At 43.9% G+C, this 15,451-nt stretch overlaps 1 protein-coding gene across 1 annotated transcript; it reads left to right on the top strand.

Annotated features, from left to right (window-relative positions):
- The first annotated feature begins 737 nt into the window (after positions 1-737).
- arrdc3a (arrestin domain containing 3a) lies at positions 738-8,686 on the top strand. The gene is made up of 8 exons (XM_070833193.1): positions 738-1,247; positions 3,160-3,241; positions 3,378-3,525; positions 3,737-3,839; positions 4,231-4,487; positions 5,081-5,237; positions 5,333-5,475; positions 5,599-8,686. Exons 1-8 carry the CDS (start codon positions 968-970, stop codon positions 5,665-5,667), a joined length of 1,239 nt encoding a protein of 412 aa, XP_070689294.1. The 5' UTR covers positions 738-967; the 3' UTR covers positions 5,668-8,686.
- The last annotated feature ends 6,765 nt before the right edge of the window (positions 8,687-15,451 follow it).

Below are 15,451 nucleotides of genomic sequence, written 5' to 3'. Positions count from 1 at the left end.
AATGAGAAATCCCAACCCCCCCCATATGTGCACGGATCATTTTAATCTTAGCACAAAAACAACATGCGTGGTGCGTCATTTAGAGTAAGATTTTCAGCATGTCCGCATTGCATCCTGCAGTTACACATGCTCTATGCTGCAGGCATCGTGCGACGTGCCTGTGATTTTCTGCTGATTGCACATGGATGAAAAGGTTGTGGAGAGCCTTGGATGTAAAGTGAGGCCTTATGTATCGATTCATGTGCACACACTGAAGCCATGTGTCCAGACATAACGGACAGCTTCTGGGGTGGTGCAATACTTATAAGTGATTATATATATTATCACTTAATACACATATAATCACTTACTGGGATGCAAATGTGTATGCTCATTTCTTATTAACATAGTCTTTGCATCAATCTCTGAATAAAAACAGTGGAAATAAGTTGGGAGGAGACTTTTTGGGTTGATGTATTCATGTCTATCAAACACAGCTATAATGTATATGACAATATAATAAAGAATTCCCTGTAAAGTCTGGTCTACAACAGCACCGTGGTGGACATTTCTTTGTGCAGTCTTTCAGCTGTTTGACCAAACTTGTCATCTGGCTCGGTGCCACACTTCTCTGCCCTGTTCCAGAAGGCGGAAGGAGGGGGCTGTGGAGCCCTGCGCATGCGCCCAAGGTTGTTTTTCACACAGCCCGTCGCTTAAAGTGAGCTGAGCTCCGGGGGTTTCCTTGTCTTTGACTGGAGACCAACTAGCAGAGAGGCGGATGATAACAGCATCCTTTGCTGTTATTCAGCCATCACACATCTCAATGAACTGCTCGCAGAGAAACCACTGATCGTGCCTACTGCTTTTTGCAGGGCAGAGATACTGATCAGTGTCTAAAAACTGCATCTCTTTTTCTTATGAGATTATTTTTTCACAGACTCTTTTTTTTTTCTAATTTCGAGGTCTCTGTAGCCTATCTCTTTCCACCATGGTGCTAGGAAAGGTAAAGAGCTTCACAGTAAGCTACGACTGTCTCAATGACAGCAATGTTCCCGTTTTCTCCAGCGGGGACTGCGTCTCAGGGAGGGTGATCATCGAAGTCACGGGAGAAATCCGCGTGAAATCTCTCAAAATCCACGCAAAAGGATTTGCAAAAGTTCGTTGGACTGAATCGAGAAATGCTGGATCCAACACTGCCTACACGCAAAACTACACAGAAGAAGTGGAATACCTGAATCACAAAGACATCTTAATTGGGCATGAGAGAGGTAAGAGTGTGGTTTTATATATTTTTTTGTTTTTCTTTTTCCTCTGGCAGAAGTTTTAGAGAAACTGACTGTGAGATGCTCTTTGTGCTGGATGGAGATCGGGTTCACTGGAGGATGCTGGTGCCCTGAATGCACCAAACTGTGTTATAATAATACACTTAACATATGATGGGATCACTCGCACATTGCAGCCTCTGTGCGTAGTGATGTTGGTATGACTGTGTTTTGTGACACTGGCTGCGTACAGCTGCATCCTCACTTGTTTGTTTCAAGGTGTCAGAATGAATGACAGCAGCTCGGGCAACTGTGTTTTTCTCACTGTTTCAAGTGTAAAAACGAGAATTACCCTCGTTTCTGAGACCCAGGGCGGTAGGGTAATGACTGGCAGTGGTGTGTCCGCAGCCGTGGTGGACATTTTCGGTGCAGAAACGCATCATATTGTGTGTTTCTTTGTAGCTTTTCTTAAGTTTCCACCCATTGTTCAAAGCGGTTCAATCCTGTTCAGAAAACTGGAGCTGCGGAGGGCGGAGCTAAGCGCACGCACCTCCCTCGCCTGTGTGCCATTGGCTGAGGTGCTCATGTGTGGCCAATGACATCACTCTTTTGCAGAGAGTGACAGAAAAATTCTGCAACTTTTTAATTGAGAAAACAGCTGCAGGACAGACTGAGGCGGCAGCGGTGTAGTTTGATAGAAAAACGCGTTAAAAACTGCGATTGAGCCGCCAAGCTCGTACCCTGTTTCCACTCTGGTTCTCCTGAATGCATCCTTAAGCTGCACATGATGATCTGGAGGAATTCATCAAGATGTTAAATTGGGTTTTTTTTTCTATCACCAGGAGCTTTGTGCTTGAGACACATGCCCCATCACTGATGCTGTCACTTCATCTCCAGAATGGCTGATGGTTTTTACAGTATCAAGCACTCCTTTGTTAACATGCGAGTGCCTTCAATGTCTGTGGTTTAACTGCGTCTGTAAGGCTGAAACCTTCACGTTCCCTTACAGCTGAACTATCTGTTCTGGCTCAGTTGACATTTCAGCACATTGTTCATCATCAGCAGGTTGAATCAGAGATTGTAAAATGAGCAGAAACACTATTGCAAACAAAACGCCTCCATTTCGCTTATATTCGCCTCTGAACACTTCCTGCGCTGCAGGAGCGGCTGAAGCTGCCGAGGAGGAGGTTGCTGATGGGAGCTGCGGGCTCGTAGTAGTGGCTGCGGCGTCGCACAGTGAATGCGTAATGAGAGCAGAGCGGCTGTGGGAAGCTGCTCGCACCGGTTTAGGCCGGTCTCCTCCTGCTGGAGTCTGCCGTTTGACTGACAGCTCCGCACTTGTTTACCACACGGCTGCTGCCAGGGGGAGGGAGTGCTGAGCTGGCAGAAGCACACCGTCCTGTCGAAATGCACTTGATGTTGGAAATGATTAAAACAAAAAAATCATTTTTGATATTTTGACAATGCTTAAGTGGCCCCTTCCTTCCTTATGATAAAGAGCTTTTTTTTTTTTTTCCCTCCCTTACATACATAGAAAACTAATCTATCCTAGTTAATTAATTAATTAATCCCCTCTAGGAGTTTATTGTTGCCCCCATATAGCTCAATTTCTCCCCCTCCCCTAGCCCATGTATTTCCATCATATGTGATGTAGTTCTTCTATTCATCCAACAGCACAATGTTGCACGCTCAGTTTCTGGCACCTCCAACAATCAACTTTGGTGTGCTCTAAATATTGGTCTGCTGCTTATCTCTCAATACATCAATACTCTACAGACAGATATGATAGTAAAATCCCTTTATTCTCTTTTGTCTCCCCCACCCTGTGTTTTTGGTATGACTTTCAGATGCCTTCGTAGAGCATTTTACCCAGGTATGGTATACATGTGTTTGGAATATTGTCCTCCTTGTTTTTCAGACGATGACAACTCTGAGGAAGGACTCACCACTATCCATTCAGGAAGACATGAGTATGCATTCAGCCTCGAGCTTCCACAGACGTAAGTGTCTCAACAGTACACTTGAGACAGAGATTAAATACCAATTCCATTAAGCAGCCGTAGGCTATGTGAGCTTTTCACTGGTAACATCACCCCCTTTTTCTCCTCTTTTTCCTCCCCTCCTTCTGTCCTGCAGACCTCTGGCTACCTCTTTCGAAGGGAAGCATGGCAGCGTGCGATATTGGGTAAAGGCAGAGCTCCACAGGCCGTGGCTCCTGCCCATGAAGACCAAGAAGGAATTTACAGTCTTTGAGCACATTGACATCAACACTCCATTATTGCTGGTGAGTTTTGCTTTTTAAGCGCACCTTGGTGTCTTTCAGGTGGCTGAGGCATCGTACAAATGGAGAGATAAAGCACCAAAGTGAAAATGTCGTCTAGTTTTGGCCCAATGTATAGCAGGCACTCTTTATTATCACTGACCTTGCTTTCAAAGGTTGTGCTGGAGAATATGAAGAAAAAAGTCTAATTCATCTGTTTTCTTTTTGTCTTTAGTCGCCACAGGCCGGCACGAAAGACAAGACGCTTTGCTGTTGGTTCTGCACCTCAGGTCCTATTTCCCTAAGTGCCAAAATTGAAAGGAAGGGATACACCCCAGGTGAGAATGAGTTAATGATTTATAATGCAACTGATGACCTTGTTAGCCATCTATTAACCAGATAAGTTAAGGGTACAGTGTGTAGGATTTAGTGTGATCTAGGGAGACAGTGAGTGGTTGCTGCCATTTTATGTTGAGAAGTTTGAAAATCAGGATCATACTTATTATTCACCTGAAGGTCACTGTAGTTTCTCTCAGGTTAGGAGAGAGGCGAGTGGTACTCTGTCGGTTGCCACTAAATTATACACACCGCACCCTTTAATGGATGCATCACACTCTGCAAATCAAATCTGCATTGATTAGTAATTACACACTGGATAAAAAAGATGATTAAGACGATGATGTCAAGAAACTCAAGTTAACCTCCTGTCTGCCCTCTCCGACTCTGCAGGAGAGTCGATCCAGATCTTTGCCGAGATCGAGAACTGCTCGTCCCGCATGGTGGTGCCGAAGGCAGCCATCTACCAGACCCAGACCTTCTATGCCAAAGGGAAGATGAAGGAAGTCAAGCAGCTGGTGGCGAACCTGCGGGGAGAATCTCTGTCCTCGGGCAAAACGGAGACCTGGAGCGGCAAAATGCTGAAGATTCCACCTGTGTCACCCTCCATCCTGGACTGCAGTATTATCAGAGTGGAGTACTCCCTCATGGTGAGCACAGTCTTACTTTATTTGGGCTTTTTGTTTCTTTCTGTCTGTCCAGAGGTCATTAGCACAGACCAATACATGTTTCTGCCTCCATTACAGTCTCCCCATGTCCTTATTATCACTATTACTTAGCACCGTTATCAGTACATAATCAATATTTCCTAGTAAGCCAATAACTCTCCCGGTGAAGGACCTGGCTGACTCAGCTCACATTGCCAAATCTGGGACTTGGACTGCACCAGGTGTTACCTTCCACATGCTGCTAAGAGCATTAGCCCAGGATATCTTTGGTAACACCTGCCTTGAGGGTGCTTATAACCTCTTTACCTTGTGAAACAGACAGACACCAGGCGAGGGCTCTACCTTGCATAAGCAACCGACCTCAAGACATTGACCCACATATTGTTGAACGCCTGCACAACCAATTTAGCCCCGTCTAGCGTGGTTTTATCTTATAGAGGATTAAAAAGCTGTTTCATTTCACGCTGAATGCTCGGCCTCAAAGCCCTTCAATTATTGCACTGCAGCAAACGCATGATGCCTCAGCATGACTTGCATATTTTAACCTGCTGCGGCGTCCTCATTTCTGTGCTCAGGTGTACGTGGACATACCTGGGGCGATAAACCTGTCCTTGAACCTGCCCCTGGTCATCGGAACCATCCCTCTCCACCCCTTTGGCTCCCGTACCTCCAGCGTCAGCAGCCAGTGCAGCATGAGTTGGCTGGGCATGGGTCTGCCGGAGAGGCCTGAGGGTAGGCTGGATCTCATGGCCGCGATTTAGATTTCTAACACTATTCTGAGTGTAATTCGCGAGAATGCTAACATGTGGCTCGCTCTCCCTCTGCAGCACCTCCAAGCTATGCAGAAATTGTGACAGAAGAGCAGAGGCAGAGCAGTCTAGATGTGCCAGCAGCCCGTGAGGAGCTGGACGGACCACTCTTCGCCTACATCCACGAGTTCCGCTTCCAGCCTCCTCCTCTGTACTCTGAGGTAAGCACCTGATGAATCGGAGCAAAGCATTTGTCCATTTATTGCCTATTACAGACTGAATTAAATCAGCTCTGACTTCCTGTAAATGAACCCTCTTTTTCTGTTCTCTCCCCTCCACTCCAGATCGACCCAAACCCAGATCATGCCAGCCGCACAGAGGAGCGCAGGCTCGATGCCTGTCCATCACGCTGAATGGTATTCCCTAAAATTTCCCCTGACAGACTCGGGGAACTCAAAGGAATCTGCTTGCAAGGCTCAGCTTTGTTTACTTTTCTCCAACAATGTTCACACAACGCTGTTGACATCAAGAGAAAAGTATCCAACCAACCAACAAAGACTTGGACAAATACCCACAGTTGAGTTGGGTTGGACACATCTGTTCCTGCCTTCCCTCACTGAGAGAAACAGGAGTCACTAGTTTGGGGTATCACTTCCTCCCCGTGTCAGCCTGCTGAGGGTGGAATACATACAGATGAACACATATTCAGTCTGTATGAAAAACCCCACTACTAGCGAGAGCCCCGGTCATAGTATTGACAATGACGAGGAGGAATCAGCAAGGCTTGGCCTTCCTCTTTAACCCCTGATTCTTCTGTATTCATGGCACATATGGACATGGCTCCCCACACAAAGGGCAGGACTACTCATGTCCAGACTTCAGCAGAATCACCTAAAGAAAATGGGACGAAGAGAGAAAAGTAACAACAATGTTCTAACCACCGCAATCTGTATGAATGAAAGCACTCAGCGGCAGCGGTCAACAACAGAGCAAAGACTAGGTCCTCCTGTGTCATTTGGGATTTTGTTTTGCACATTTTATTCTTTACTTGAGTTGGGTGGCTCCGTTTAATGAAAATTGAAAAAAATAATCACTAATGGTTTGGTTTCAGTCTTGTTATGCGCCAGACTAAGAATATGAAACTACAGGCTTCACTTTTATGACTGTCATCTGTATTTACGTTGAGCAACGTTGAGAACAGGATTTGATTTTTGAAAAAAAAAAAAAAAGACTGAAAAGGACAAGAACAGTGCACTGAATTTGTTTAAGCTGTTTTAAGATTATTTTTTTTCTCCTTATGACATTTCCTCAGTGACTTATAACAATTAGACTGGACTTTTACAACAACTGCAGCACAGTATCTATTTTGAAGCTCTTTAAGATGCTGCCTCCTCAGCTTGGATCCAAGTGTGGCTTCCCTCCTCTTTTAGTTTCGTTCTGTTATTCTGATTTTGTATTTAGCTCCAATCATAGAATAGCTTTTAGCCTTTTTTGTGTTGAGGTTGCTCTGGATTTGGACTAGGAGGGTTGCAGACCTGCATTTGCCACTCAAATGGTAGCTGAAGAGAAAAGCGAGTCTCTGTGTGTGTAAGTGTGTGTGTGTGTGTGTGTGTGTGTGTGTGAAACAGAGAGGGTGGTACATTGTGGAGGGACTCATGTCACTCTAGTTACCTGCAGCCCCTCTACTCCTAATCTCAGGGCAAGCCAGGCTTGCATAACTGCCCAAAAAGCACTGTCTCAGGTGGTCTTCTCACTTGCCAAATGGTTGGAAAAAAAGAGAAAAAAAACGTAATAGGTTTTCTTTTAAATTGCACTGTTAAAATAATGAAGAGTTTTTTTTTTTTTAAAAACTACCAAAATGAGAGACTAAAGACCTGCAGAGAAGCAAGGCAGCTTTCTGAGATGAATCACATTCCCTTTTTGTCCTGCTGCACGTGCCCAGTTCATCCAACCAACAGTTAGATTTTTACCAGACCAGTGAAGCCAGAATGCGAGCTATTAAAAAAAAATACAAAGAAAGAGGAATGACACTGCTTCTGTGATTAAAGGAGCAAACCCAGCACAAATGAAAAGCTGGGGACGTTGCCAAGCTTCTGTTGAGACTGGCCAGAACAAGTAGTAGTAGGTTGACATGAGTAATACATTGGTTTTCTAACTCATTCAACACAAAAGACCAGCTGCAACAGAGGTTTGGCATAGTCAGGAAAAAAGAAGAGCAGCACTTTTTGATAAGAAAATAAGAAAAAAAAAAAAGCATTCAATGGTGAAGGTCTGGAGTAAAACCATTTGGTACTAACCATGTTATACTAGAGAATTTTTCAGTAAAGCAGTGTTGTGTAGGACGTTAATGCATTATTTAATTTTTTTAAGATTAGTGACTTTTTTAAGTTTACATTTTAAACGTAGCTGACACCAGTTTGTATGTGTCCTGTGTGTGTGTCTGTGTGCGTGTGTGTGTGTGTGTGTGTGTGTGTGTGCACGCTCTTATGGAGATCCAGCTGCAACTAATATACAGCTTCTGACAGCAATCGACAAACTGCAGATTATTAAAGTGATCTTATCTTAGTGGCCTTGACACAGAAAAGACCTGATCATGATTCTTCATCTTTCAGTGTCTATGTTAACTCTTGTTCTCCTTTATTACGTTTGTACACATCTGTATGTTTTAGGTCTTTCCATGTTTATTCAAAAGGACAAAAAGGGAAGAGAAAAAAAAAAGTCCTTTAGAAGCAAGTGTTTTAGAAAATGACATCCTAGACAGGCCTCTTGATTGTGCTATTTTCCTGAAGCTGATGAGGGTTGATTACTATTTTCCATGTATTTCTGGGCATTGATATAGTTTGCTTCTTAGTTTAACAAGCAACTTTCCTGAGTTAGTTTCCCTGACCTCTCTGATCCCCCTCAGGCCTGGGGGTGGCAGCTGTTGATCAGCACCCTCCCCCCCCTCACATTTAGGTAACGTGGGATAGCAGAGAAACCGCTTCTTCCACGGTGATCTCTCGTGCTATCCTGCTATATTTGTTTGCAGTTCTTTGTTTGGAATTTATCTTAGGGAAACTGAATCAAGCTACGCGGTAATGAATAAGCTTACACATTTGTTTCAGGTTGGTCAATTCCATAGTCCATTTGCTTTGGGCCTCAGAGTAGTCCAGTGTCAAAACTAAGCTAAACTCCTGACCTAATAAAGGCAGGAACTGAAATGTTCAGAGATAAAGAACCTGGGAGACGGGATCTGAAACATTTTAGAAACAAAGTGCAATATCACTTATTGAATTTTCTTCATTCTCCATTTGTATGTTTTATTTTTATCTTTTTTTTGTCTGTTCATCATGACGATGTGTAGATATTCTATGAATATACTATGTTCTGAATGATTTAACCTTTTGTCTAGTTCTTCCTTTTGATTTGAATAAAAGTTTTTGTTCTAAATTACGATGGACTATGATCTCAGTTTGTGTGCAAGATTGAACACATATACACACATACATATGCATAATAATACACTATTTCCTGATTGATAAATATACTTGAATTAGAGAAGATGAAGGATAGACTTTTACCTCACTCCTTTGTTTTCGCTGAATAATTGTCTTTGACAGAATTGCAACAAAACATCCCTCCAACTGAAAAGCAAACAGAGATCAAATAAAGCTGCAGGTGACTAATCATTACCCATTGCTTTACCCTGATGCAAACGTATTTTATGTGGGTCATGACAGTTTCAGATTAGAAGCACACAGGTTGCCACTCTGCTGGACCCAGATTATCCTCTAAAAATTAGTACAACACTGCCCCTAGAGGTGGTTTGGAAATTGCACCTGGCCTTGCTGGCAGGAAGTGGCATTTGAAAGTGAAGCCCAAGGACTGAATAAGTCTTATTGTCATATTAAAAGCAAGATATTGACAAAAAATACACCTTATATAAATCTAAAGTTTGCCTCGATGGCATGTGCCAGAAGTATCTGTTGCTGTCCCCCACACTGACACAAATGTGGCACGTTGCCCTCAGGATTTATTCCTCTTGTCTGTCCGTCTGTACACGTCCACACTGGTCTTTACCGACTAAAGTTTCCAGGGGTTAAGTGTGTGAATTCCCCAGGTCAGAAGAGAAAAAATAAAGCCCGAGAGAAAAGCTGCACTTTATTCCTTGCTTAAGTACCTCTTGTGTGAATTATGTGACTGCTCCCAGTCTAGAGTGAAGCAGTGTGCCAAACAATTTAGTCAGAGTCTTCTTACATTTTTTTTTTCACCTACTGTAGGCTCATTTGGTTCGAAAAGAAGCAGGGATGAGTTACAGCACTCGTCTCTGTGAAACCTAATAGTAGTTGATGGCTACAGGCCAAGTGAACCACAGATGCAGGTCAACATAAAGCAAAACACCGGATTTATTGATCCCTGCTGAATGATGCAGGCACAAGAAGGGACATGCTGATCTGCTCCAGAGTGACAATGGAGGAGGTATCAGCGTGAGACTTACATGTACTAACAATTTTCTTCAACCTTTTGTAACACTATGCTCAGCGATCTAAGAGTTACTCTTGTTGTTTCTGAGATCTTTTTGTGGTTCTGACTTCTTTGCAGCTGGATTTTTTTCCCCAGCTAAAGTGCATACATGGTTTTTATACAGAGCCGCTCTCGTTCTGGTACCAGTTTGTCTACACGCAACCTGGTTATAAAGTTGAGCAGTCTGTTTCGTAAGCAGTCGATCAATTTTACTCGCAGTTTTTATCGACTTGCGCATTACGTCAACTAGGGTTTGTACTAATTGATTTTGTTGGAAAATGCGAACACATGAGCTCAGCAAATTCAATCACAACGGATGTGAATGAATATATTGTACTGCACTGCACGTCTAGTAGGTCAAGCTTGAGCAAAATACACAGAATGATCTCTGAAAAAGCCTGAATGTCATTGCTATTGCATAACTGAACCTGGTAGTTTTTGATAGCTAGATGCCCTCTGTGACGCAGGAATCTGCAGTAATTCCAGTGTAAAGAAAGGGAAAACGTACGCGTTTACCTCAAACCTATATGTTAAATACAAAGTGACAGCTCATCAACTTTACTGGGAATTTTTGCACATTATCAGTTGGAGCCAGCATCAGTGATGACTCAGCAGCCCTGTCAGTTTTGACCAAGCACTTCAGTGTGCCTTTGTCCCCTCCCCTCCTCCCCTCAGTCCCCCCGGCCCCCTTTGACTTTTGTGGGCCCAGGCCTTTGTGGGTGTCTGACCCCTGTGGACTGAAAAAAAGAAGGAGGGGATTATTGTGGGAGAGCATAGATTGGGGCGGCGTGCATGTATGTGTGTGCGGTGGGAGTGTTGATTAGCAAGTGCTGACGCTACGCAGGCCTCAGCTGTTTCCTCTCACCAGCTAATCCCACTACCCAGAAGCCCCTGTGATCCAGAGGTTCTCGGCAGCTTGCTGTGACCAGGCACGTTCAGCATGGATGGGGCGGGTTGGACTGAGGGTCGGCCTGCTTGCCAGTGCCACATCATCACTGTGACATAATAGAAAACACACACACACACACGCGCGCTGAGGCATGGAGCACTGCGTCAATGTGAGCCCACGCATTCCTCGAAACAATGGAACAACCAGTGTTACTACAGGTCTGGAAATGTAACGCAGGAAAGGATCCACAGAGAGGGATATGGTTCAATAATCCAAAATAATCTGAGAAATTCCAGCTGTAATTGACTGATTTATTAAAGCATATTTAATTGTTTCTTTGTTTTCCTCTCATCATAAAAACACACTGAAGAATATCATCTTTAGTATAAACCTCATACATCCAGGTCATACATCCCGACCTTTTGAAGAGGCAGCCCGACCTCTGCAGCTGATGACTTGAATGATTGACAGAATTGAGCTACTGTTTAGTTAATTAGAACACATGCTTCTTGGCAAATCTCACTACTTTGTGTGGAACATTAACTTATTTGCTAAATGGAGCAACAAGTTCCAATGCAGTTCCAGCACTCCTGACCCACACTTCATATTTCATCAAGAGTCTAATCCACTCCATTTCTTCACTTTTCTTTCTGTAAATCTAAATCTAAATCAGTTCTTAAGCCATTTTTGTGCTTAATCCCATGTTACCCGCCAGTGAAGTTCTTCTATGGCCAAAATAGTCTAACCAGCCTGTTCTTCCAGGACCTCGACTGGTTGAGCGCCTTTGGTCAATTTCATCATCTCACTCACACAAACTCATCTGCAACAGCACCAACTTAAATGTTAAAGCAAATGTTAGGGCCCATCTAAGGATGATGATGCAAATATTTCTCATCACAAAACTCACAAACACACACATGGTTCTGCACAGTGAAGGTCAAACAGTGAAGTAAAAATAAGAAAAACACATTTCTGAGTGGGTAGATACTTCATAGAATCATCAATGATACAGAATGACTTTTAAAAGATCTGTGATCAAAGGGTATAGAGCTAATATATCCGGTAGGAAAGGACATCAAGTCACTAGTCACGAACTTTTTCATCAGCCCATACACACACACACACACACACACACGCACACACAGCAGCAGCAGCACCACTGCAGCCAGCTCTCCATCTGTTGTGAGTACAGACCCGCTCTGTTTTTCCTCATTGGGCACAAAGAAAGGAACAGAGATAGAGCTACAGATAGACTGAATGGAGGCGGAGGGGGGAGCAATGTTCTTTCTTTTTTTTCCAAGGGCTTTTCTTCATGATCTTTCCCGGCAGCTGGTTCATTCCAGTTTTGAAGCACTTCTGCATGAGGAGGCCGACAGCAGAGGCTGCTGCTTTTTCGTCACTGAAAGCCGGACTGTTTTTCGACCTTGCCAAGAACAAGTTGTTTACGCTCACGTGCAAACGCACCCGATTGGACAGCTGAAAGAGAGAATAGCTCACCATGACACAAAGCAGGAACCTCACCCTTTTCTTTGCTTAACCTGTCACCTGTAATTTTACGTTTGCATTAGGAACATTAAGAAGAACCTCATGTGGACTTTTTGTCCAAGCATCTTGTCCTTGTCAACACTTGTGCACATTCCTTTTCACAACAAAAATGTTTTAAATGAATATTGATACAGTGCGTGCATGTCAACAGCAGCTGCTGCACATAACCCGTATCTGTCACATGTCAGTTTTAGACTGCTTGACTCTAAATTAGTCCCTCCATGAAAGACAGATGTCAGATTCCTCTTCTAATCTCAGCCTCAAGTCTCCAGAGTCTGTCCTCGCCTCGCTGATGTGTCATGGTTTCTGTGCAGTGTACAAAAATGTAATTTAGGGAAAATTTGTTGTGGCTAACAGTTGCAATGGCACTCCAGCCTTGGTACATGGAGTGGGTATAATTTATGATGACAGTGCTAATTGAAAATCCTTTTAAATATCCTCAGTGGAGCTGCATGGCCATCCATGTTTAGTATGAACAGGAACACGATAGCTGGAGTGACACTGTGCAATGTTCCCATGCCAGGACTCCCATCCCTGCCATACCAAAGTCCCAGCATGGTCAGCATACCACCTCCAACCATCCTTCACACACACAAACACACATACTGCGCTCCAATGGCATGTTTGTGGCCCTTACGTAGCACTACAAGCTCAGGACCTTGCTGTTACTACTGTTGGGAAAACTCCTGCACAGTTTGCACCCGTTTTTTTTTGCAAAAATAGATGTAGTTTAAAGAAGGGTTCAGGTTCAAGGTGCTGAAGATACTATTGGATGTCATTTTAATTGTCCAATGAGAAAAACTGTATGTACTAAACTGGGCCATCTTAATCTCTAAATGCACTTGTGAGACATTAGATGAGACGTTAGGTAGATCCAGCCCTAAAGTGGCTATTGTAACTGAGCCCACAGAGTCATGCAAAAACAAGTTCAGTGCACAGTGAGAATGACGTCAGTTTGATTTCTGTTATCCAGGCTGCAGGGGGATTACAAAGCCCACAGCTACATGGTTGCACCACTCTCTTCATCACAGCCTGCAGAGTTAAACAGAAGGCTTTGTCAGGCCTGATTATAATACTTCAAAATCCTGTCAGAGCCAGGCCTGAAGGAAAAAAGTCACCCAGAGTTCATTTTTGACACATTGTATTTGGACAGATGCCCTCCTTGCTATTTCTGGCACTCTTTTTTTTCCAGCATCGGTCATCTGCAGTAATCCCTGCATTCACAGTGTGTTCTATCATCCCTTGAGTTTCCATCTTAACTCTCACCTCATCACCGGAAGTGTTTAAATAAGCTCTGCAGAAGCCAAAACTGCTTTGACTGCAGCACTGCATGAGATGGACACGGTCAAAGATACTGATGGCTTTGGGCGCTCTGCATGACATGGACTCAAGGAGAAGAACAAAGTCGGTCTGACATTATCAACACGCGTCTATGATCAAAATGTACCACACATCACGAAGTGAAGCACTGTACCCTGCAACTCAGATTACTGCATTTCCTCACTGAGGTGACCAGTGCTGGGTGATTTGCTCTATTCTGAGAGCTGGAGGGGAGGAATGGGAGGTATCTTCACCAGTGACACTCTCTCCTGTTATAACACAGTGGATCTGGCTCCAGAATGGAGTGGATGAAATTCTTTTGTAGCCCTAAAAAGGACGCTTAAATGCCACCATATAAACTGTAATTAATACCTTGTTAAGAGTAGAATTTATTATATGTCAGCGTTAATTGCCGTATCTTGATATAGTTGTCTCATTCATCAGCGGTGACTGAGGGCATGGACACAGAGGGTAGACAAAATAATGTCAAATAGGAAATTGAGACCCCGGGTGACTTAGCTACTTTAAAGTCTCTTTCCATGTTTGTTACAAACTGAATAACGGTCTATTTGAGGCATATAAAATATGATATCTAATGGCAAGCTACCAAGGCAAGCACGATTATACAAGGTGAAACTTGATGTGCTTTTTATGCAGCTCCCTCCCCACAGTCCTTGGTCACCTTATGTTCTGTTTCAAGGGGATGAGAGGCCAGACTGAGGAGTGCTGTTTCACCACTTGTCTTATTTTACCCCGCTGGTCCCCCACCGAAGTTGCTCAGTTTCCTTTTTTAGCCACGGCTGACTCATAGCATAGCTCTCATCCCTCCCCCCCTCAGCTCCCTCGCAAAGTCCCTGCTCAGCTTTAACTCTCCCTCTCTGTGCCTGCTCAGATTCTCCTGAGTCACAGGGAGCAAAAGACTCACACCCCCACCCGTCCCACTCTGAACCCCCCCAACCACCGCTCCCACCCCTAACCCCCCTGTTGTGCGTCTCGCTCCTGAAAAACAACAGGTGCAGCGGGCTCTGCGGAGGGCGGGCTGTCTGGTGGGCAGTGTGTCCAAGCCTTCCAGTCTCACTGTTATTTCAACCCTCTGCCTCCGAACATCCAATCTGCCGCCTCTTCCCCATCCTTCACCCTATCTCTCTAACCCTCTGCCTGCCTGGCCCTCCACCACTATCTCTGCACTTGTTCCACCCCTGTGACAGCTCTGCTCCTCTAATCTCAAACTCCTGCCACTCTCCTCCCCACTGGATGCACATTCTTTCCATGCAAATTATATGTTGTCCTCTACAGTCTCTCCTACGGCATTGAGCTTATCACAAGGACGACCTTCTGCATAGAAAAAAACCAAACGGTTTTCTACTTTCAGTTTTTGACGGTTTCTCCCACCATTTTTCTGTAAGAAATATTTATTCCACAGTCTCCTCAGAGGCATGTGATTTTTCTACAATGATCATGCTTGTTGTGGCAAACTTTAATAACAGCCGCCTGTTTTGTGGGTCAAAGATTTGCTCTTTGTATGCAGCCTATATGGTTTCTAGGCCATCACTGGTGTTATGCACACAATAGTTTCCAAACATCACATGATCTTCCTTCTCTAACCCAGATCCCCCCATTTAACACCCACTAGGTGATTGCCCACCGACTCCTGAAATAGCATGACTGCCTTATCCAAACAGTAAATTGGGGCAAGTTGTACAGTAAAGCATCAGGAAAAAGTACACACTTACAATCCTAAAAGGGGTTTTGTTAGCTGTGCTGCTTGCAGACAATCTTCAACTATATGAGCTATGTAGCTAAAATAAAATAAAACTGCAGTAAGATGCAGCATTTTAATCATATCTCTTATATTAGTTGTCAGTTTGCCATTTCAAAATCCTCATGGCTACTCTGTATGTTTATGTCCATACTTTTCCATGTTTCTGCATTAAAGTTGG

Source organism: Pempheris klunzingeri, chromosome 7, assembly GCF_042242105.1.
Source record: "Pempheris klunzingeri isolate RE-2024b chromosome 7, fPemKlu1.hap1, whole genome shotgun sequence".
Lineage (NCBI taxonomy): Eukaryota > Metazoa > Chordata > Actinopteri > Acropomatiformes > Pempheridae > Pempheris > Pempheris klunzingeri.
The sequence above is the reverse complement of the archived record's forward strand: the minus strand, read 5'-3'. Positions and strand labels throughout refer to the sequence as shown.

Coding starts and splice junctions, on each gene's coding strand:
- arrdc3a (XM_070833193.1), top strand. CDS start 968: ATGGTGCTAGGAAAGGTAAAGAGCTTCACAGTAAGCTACGACTGTCTC. Junction 3,526..3,736: donor TCAACACTCCATTATTGCTG/GTGAGTTTTGCT, acceptor TTTTGTCTTTAG/TCGCCACAGGCCGGCACGAA. Junction 4,488..5,080: donor GAGTGGAGTACTCCCTCATG/GTGAGCACAGTC, acceptor TTCTGTGCTCAG/GTGTACGTGGACATACCTGG.